General features: G+C 34.4%; 2 protein-coding genes across 2 annotated transcripts in view; both read left to right on the forward strand.

The window, feature by feature from the left end:
• The window catches only part of LOC106471788 (runt-related transcription factor 1-like), a 25,785-nt gene extending 22,451 nt beyond the window's left edge, over positions 1–3,334 (forward strand). Inside the window, exon 3 of the mRNA XM_022400404.1 lies at positions 3,303–3,334. Within this exon, the coding sequence (XP_022256112.1) occupies positions 3,303–3,334 (32 nt within the window). The remainder of the gene's footprint in view (positions 1–3,302) is intronic.
• Positions 3,335–6,545: 3,211 nt separating this feature from the next.
• Positions 6,546–7,237, forward strand: part of LOC111088958 — a 4,195-nt gene continuing 3,503 nt past the window's right edge. Inside the window, exon 1 of the mRNA XM_022400405.1 lies at positions 6,546–6,720. The gene's annotated coding sequence lies outside the window, so the exon portion shown is untranslated. The remainder of the gene's footprint in view (positions 6,721–7,237) is intronic.

Raw genomic sequence — 7,237 nt, forward strand, 5'->3', positions numbered from 1 at the left:
TGCTTGACTGTATGGCTCCAGACACACCCCTTCTTTGAATCTGTACGGTACCAAGTACCATAGAAACGTTAGATGCTTGACTGTATGGCTCCAGACACACCCCTTCTTTGAATCTGTACGGTACCAAGTACCATAGAAACGTTAAATGCTGGACTGTATGGCTCCAGACACACCCCTTCTTTGAATCTGTACGGTACCAAGTACCATAGAAACGTTAAATGCTGGACTGTATGGCTCCAGACACACCCTTTCTTTGAATCTGTACGGTACCAAGTACCATAGAAACGTTAAATGCTGGACTATATGGCTCCAAACACACTCTTTCTTTGAATCTGTACGGTACCAAGTGCCATAGAAACGTTAAATGCTGGACTATATGGCTCCAAACACACTCTTTCTTTGAATCTGTACGGTACCAAGTACCATAGAAGCGTTAGATGCTGAAAGAAGGGCACGTTATATCGTTGAGGGTTCCCATGCTGCCTCGTGTTTCTGTGTGATTAGTTTCACATACACAAGGTACGTATACACAGGGTGATATATCAAGAAAAAAATGTTCGAAAATCATTATACCTTAAAATACAATTTCACTGAGAACGGCTTGGACTTGGTACAGTATTTATCACAGTATGTTATTTTCTTTAAGTGAAGTTACCGTCATTTCTTGACAGACTTCATTGTTCTTTCAAATAGTCATTACACTATAATACGTTATTATTTAAATCACCAGCCTCGTATTGGTGAAATAAAAATACCTGTCACATGCTAGCCGGCCTGGTGGGTCGTGGTATTGTACGAAAGGCGTCGTCGGCACAGGATAAAGCAGGTGTACTGTGGATGGCATATTATAACACGATCGCCTTTGTTTTCACTCACTGGTTCTTTTCCTTTATAATCATCCCTGTATATGATATAGCATCTTCATATATAAGGATTCATTTATTAACCGCCCCTGTATATATATTTACGAGGACGAAGATAAACCTATTTCGTCACTTCAGTAAGCTTAATGAATTTGAAACAAGTTTATCATTGGATCAGACATTTGTTCAGTAGATAGGTCCAAACGTCTTACACATTTTAAAGGTGTTTTCGCTAGAACGTTTCTTTTTGTTCTGTCATTTATCTATATATGATGCCGTACAGATTATCGGATTCTGCCTTTTGTTTTCAGATAGTTTGTTTCTGCGTTATTTCTAAGCATACCCTAACGATCTTTTCCAACAGCCTCTTCTCTCTGTGATATTATAAACATACGGAATCGCCTGAAGGTTTTGAACTGATCACGTGTCATAGTTTCATTTCAAACTTCTGACGTAAGACATATCGTCTCTTCTCTTCTATTCTATTCTGGTTTTTCGCCAACACAAGCAAGTGATAAATGCCACGAGAAGCTAAGCCTTACCATTCCGGTACAGAGGGATTTAAAAGCTAAACAAGACCGTCAGCTTCATAAGAAGAACAATTTATCAATCCAAGATGAACGATTAGAGACAACTGAAGCAAATTGCTTTGTCAATAGCATGGCGCCCAGCAAGTCGTCAGTGCCAGTGTACAGCGAAATAAACGTAGAGAAGGGACGTCTCGCGGTTAACCGGTCATAATGAAGACCTGTGGGGTTTCTTCGACGTATACGTTTTACCACTAACTTCCACATTACGTCAGCTGCTATAGAAAGCTATCATTAGACGTGGACTTATAAACCACTCGATCAGGATTTCTTCAACAAATGCTCAAGTGATTAACTTCTACAATAAAACAATAGTTACTTCAGACCTTCTGACGAGCGTACAATTATACCATACAATAAAACAATAGTTACTTCAGACCTTCTGACGAAGGTATAATTATAATATACAATAAAACAATAGTTACTTCAGACCTTCTGACGAAGGTATAATTGTACCATACAGTAAAACAATAGTTACTTCAGACCTTCTGTCGAAGGTATAATTATACATACAATAAAACAATAGATACTTCAGACCTTTTGACGAGGGTATAATTATACCATACAATAAAACAAAAGTTACTTCAGACCTTCTGACGAAGGTATAATTATAATATACAATAAAACAAAAGTTACTTCAGACCTTCTGACGAAGGTATAATTATAATATACAATAAAACAAAAGTTACTTCAGACCTTCTGACGAAGGTATAATTATACTCTGAAGTAACTATTGTTTTATTGTATCCTTCTGACGAAAGTATCATTATAATATACAATAAACAAAGTTACTTCAGAACTTCTGACGAGGGTATAATTATACCATACAATAAAACAATAGTTACTTCAGACCTTTTGACGAAGGTATAATTATTCCATACAATAAAACAATAGTTACTTCAGACCTTCTGACGAAGGTATAATTATACATTCAATAAAACAAAAGTTACTTCAGACCTCCTGACGAACGTATAATTATATCATAAAATAAAACAATAGTTACTTCAGACCTTCTGACGAAGGTATAATTATGATATACAATAAAACAAAAATTAATTCAGACCTTCTGACAAGGGTATAATTATACCGTAGAATAAAACAATAGTTACTTCAGACCTTCTGACGAAGGTACAGTTATAATATACAATAAACAATAGTTACTTCAGACCTTCTGACGAGGGTGTGATGATTTGATATATGATCATTCAAGAATGGTTTCTTTTTTTCTTCAACTACATAATGAGTTTTAAATATCGAATATTTTCAATACTCATTCTCTCTATCTCTGTAACTATCCTATCTTTATTAATATTATAAAAGCCAAGTGTCGGTCGGTCAGTCAGTTGGTCACGCTCGATTTCTCCGAATTTCGTGAGATACACGAGTCCATTTCCCCTTTTTTCTACTATAGTACCCCCTCCTTTGATTGGCCGTTCCTAAATTTCGGCACCTTTTCTGCTATATAAAAGCCTGTCAAGGAAGAAGTTCCAAGGACTGGATCAGGCATAGCGTTGTGTGTGTGTGTGACACCACATCATTCACATCATTATGACGTCAAGCTTGGTGGGATCCTAATAGAGAACTCGGGAAAGCTCCTGTAATCGAACTTACGAAAGTGCATTCGCACCCTATCGACGCCTGTGAAAAACAAGTCAAAAATTAGCGCAAGTCTATACTTGGGAATTATTAATAAATAGGCTTTGTTAAAACAGACTGAATTATCTGTATGTAATCACATGGTCATCGTTTTAATATTTTATCCAAAGTAGCATGTTTATTCAGTGGATTCAAGATTAATATGTAGTATGTTCCTGGGACATGAAATCTTATATTTGTTTTTTTGTATTTCCAGCTTCATACAGAACAGCTTCCCGTCATTTTTGACGGTATTTTATGCTAGTTTACGTTATATACAGTTTTATATGTCAACCTCAGTCTTTTCATGCAGAATGGAGTACTTCAATATAGAAAGCGAATTATAGCTAAAGTAAGTTGAAAGTTTCAGGATGTCTAGTAGGTTTTGAACCATCTAAACAATTATCTCCGGCAAGTTTCTCTAGAATATGAACGAGTCAATTTGATAAATACATTATTTGTCTAACCCTTATATATTTCACTATCATCATTAAGACATTTTTAGTGTACATTTATCTTCATTAAATACATATTAACAAGAGTTATATTATTCCAAAACATCTTGAATGAGTATTAAAGGAAAGTACCGAAAGTAAAGAAAAACGATTTGGCAGACATTTTTTAAATGACTTGGAGAAAGACAGGTTCGAAGTGAACGTTCTTCAGCTAGAAATGTTGTTCAGATGTACAGCAGGGAATGGGTTCGTTGGAGAGCCTCAAACGATCCTAATAATCATCATCATTACAGCTTGTTTTCTTCCCTCTAACAAATAGTGTTTCCCCAATAATGACTCGGTTTAAGGAGGAGCAGTCGACACTGGTCATCATTGTTTACAGTATGATTTCATGCGTGCCACTACTTGTTTCACTCTAATCTGAGACATTAAACAACAACCGTTTCTTCTTGTTGTTGTTATTTAATGATGGTAAATTAAAGTTTTTATTACAAATGTGTTTCAGAAAGGTTGAGAATTCGTAAGATAGGATAAATAATAATATTGATAATATATCAAACTGTCTTCTTAGCTATTCAACAACACCTACAAAGAATGCAAAGCGTTTTATTGGTCTCGTAATGAAATATAGCGATTTTTCTTTCTTGTACAAGCTATTGTTACATTGTAAACAACTTAGGATGAATTTAACTACAAATGTTAAGTACGTTATGTTAAAATGATTTTGGAGATTCACGTCTGGTCACCATGTATGTTTACAATAATCTTGATGCGTAATTTATATTTCAAAAGGCTCCGTCGTCGATATGTCATGTCTAAAGTGCACATTACTCCTTAAAAGCTTTCTATAATCCATCTAGAGTAGAGGACGATGCTTTCTCAGTGTCCTTTTCAAAAGTGTGATCGCATAGAAATCCATATTCTGGTGACTTGACAAATATATATTCGTATTGAATAGATTGATTACTAATTTCATGTTCCAGTTGCTCGAGACTTAGCAAATGTCATGGAAACAACTTGCTTACAAGGGACTTGTGTCCTCCTTGAGTACGGTTTTTACTGTTGCCTGGGGCACATGGACAGATGTTACCTCTGTTGTGTACATTGATTCTCACTTTTTACAAGACGCCACAGTTTGTTTGACAGGTCTATGGTACAACTTGTTTCAGGTCTCTTTGTGAATGGTCCTGATATCTTAACTTGATACATATTTCTTTGTTTTCTAATGCCATAAAGATCGAGGGATATCCCAGTCTTGGTATTCCTAAATTCCCGATCTAAACATATTCTTATAATCTGAGTGTATGAATATTTTGTTACATACCCTTCCTAGAAAGGAGAAATTTCAGGTGTCATCAAATTACCAACGAACATCAAGTAATGTAAAACTGTATTCATGAGTTGCTGGATGGAACATAAACAATTATTTAATATAACGTATTGAGCAATCCGTACACGTTAAGTATGTTCTATATTCAAAGTATTAGGAGTTAAACTGTATGTTAACTTTTATTTTGTGTAAACTGTTTTATGTTTTAATCAACGTTCTACGTTGTATATTAAAGTTTATTTTGTATAAACTGTTTTATGTTTTAATCAACGTTTTACGAGTTAAACTGTATGTTAAAGGTAATTTTGTATAGACTGTTTTATGTTTTAATCAACGTTTTACGAGTTAAACTGTATGTTAAAGGTAATTTTGTATCAACTGTTTTATGTTTTAATCAACGTTTTACGAGTTAAACTGTATGTTAAAAGTAATTTTGTATCAACTGTTTTATGTTTTAATCAACGTTTTACGAGTTAAACTGTATGTTAAAGGTAATTTTGTATCAATTGTTTTATGTTTTAATCAACGTTTTACGAGTTAAACTGTTTGTTAAAGGTAATTTTGTATCAACTGTTTTGTTTTAATCAACGTTTTACGAGTTAAACTGTATGTTAAAGGTAATTTTATGCAAACTTTTGCACCATTTGTGAATCTCATTCCAAGTTTGTTTCTCCATATTGATTCGTCTCAAGCGGTCTGTATAACCTGTCGCAAGGCTTTCCATCTTAAAAAGTTGAACTCCATACATTTCTGCATTCAAATGTTAATGTGTAAAATATACCGAAATTGACATTCTGAGGCCCGATTTCCGCTGCCTCTGCATTCCCATGACGTCTGATTAAAAATGGCCACTTCCTCTTCAGAACCCATCCACGGGGAACTGTACGCATCCATAAACACCTTTAATTTAGCATCAATGGCTATGTTACTCTCTCTATACGGCCGAGTGGAAATGGCATCTGGGACTGATCAATGAAGCCTGACACCGATCCCGACTTCACGACTTCTGCTAATTTTTTCGTTACTTTAGTAATCTATTATAATGCCAAGTAATTATCTTAGGTTCTCACAGACTGAAAAATCAGAAATAGTGCAAAAGTACATTTTCCTTGTCGCAAAAGTAACCGTCAAAATCACGATAGAGAAGGCAGGTAATCAAAACCACCCACCGCCAACTCTTGGGCTACTCTTTACCGACGAGAAATGGATTAACCGTCATATTATAAGATCCTCCAAACTAAAAGGACGAACATGAATTTAAAGAAAGATCTGAAGTTTCCTGTCACACTTGGATACGAATCTGTTCCTGATATTAACATTCTTGTACTTGAAACTGGATCATTACTTGATGTTTTTGTAGATTATCTGAAACTTTGATTTGAGTTTTTACCTGATACTCCTTACATAATATATTCATGAACATTCTTACATCTGGATCGATTCCAGACACTGCTGTGGATTGTGGAACAGTCAGATCTCCTGTTTATGTTTTATATGCATCAAAGATGTCAATCACTTGGACTAGTAAAGTATGTTAACTTGAAAACCAAACATGTTTGTATACAATCTTCCCCAACTGTTCCTTTCGAATACTGTCTCCAGTCAATATTACATAATACTGTCTCCAGTCAATATCACATAATGCTGTCTCCAATGTATTTTATACATCTACTTTTCAGATCCAGTTCAAGCCTTACAATTTGCTAGTGCTGAGAGACAATGGAATCCCTATACCACACCCTACCCAACAATACAGGGATCAACATTTCCACATATTAACTATTCAGTTGATGATGTTTTAGCAGGAAACTCCCATCATTCTTGCTCCAATTCAATCCATTTAACAACAGGTAACGACTTTAAATCAAAACGTTTAACTACAGGTAACGACTTTAAATCAATACATTTAACTACAGGTAACGACTTTAAATCAATACATTTAACTACAGGTAACGACTTTAAATCAATACATTTAACTACAGGTAACGACTTTAAATCAATCCATTTAACAACAGGTAACGACTTTAAATCAATACATTTAACAACAGGTAACGACTTTAAATCAAAACGTTTAACTACAGGTAACGACTTTAAATCAATACATTTAATTACAGGTAACGACTTTAAATCAATTCAATTAACTTCAGGTAATTACTTTAAATCAATACATTTAACAACAGATAACGACTTTAAATCAATACGTTTAATTACAGGTAACGATTTTAAATCAATCCATTTAACAACAGGTAACGACTTTAAATCAATACATTTAATTACAGGTAACGACTTTAAATCAATACATTTAACAACAGATAACGACTTTAAATCAATACATTTAATTACAGGTAACGACTTTAAATCAATACG

The sequence above is a fragment of the Limulus polyphemus genome, unplaced genomic scaffold (assembly GCF_000517525.1).
Source record: "Limulus polyphemus unplaced genomic scaffold, Limulus_polyphemus-2.1.2 Scaffold4858, whole genome shotgun sequence".
NCBI lineage: Eukaryota > Metazoa > Arthropoda > Merostomata > Xiphosura > Limulidae > Limulus > Limulus polyphemus.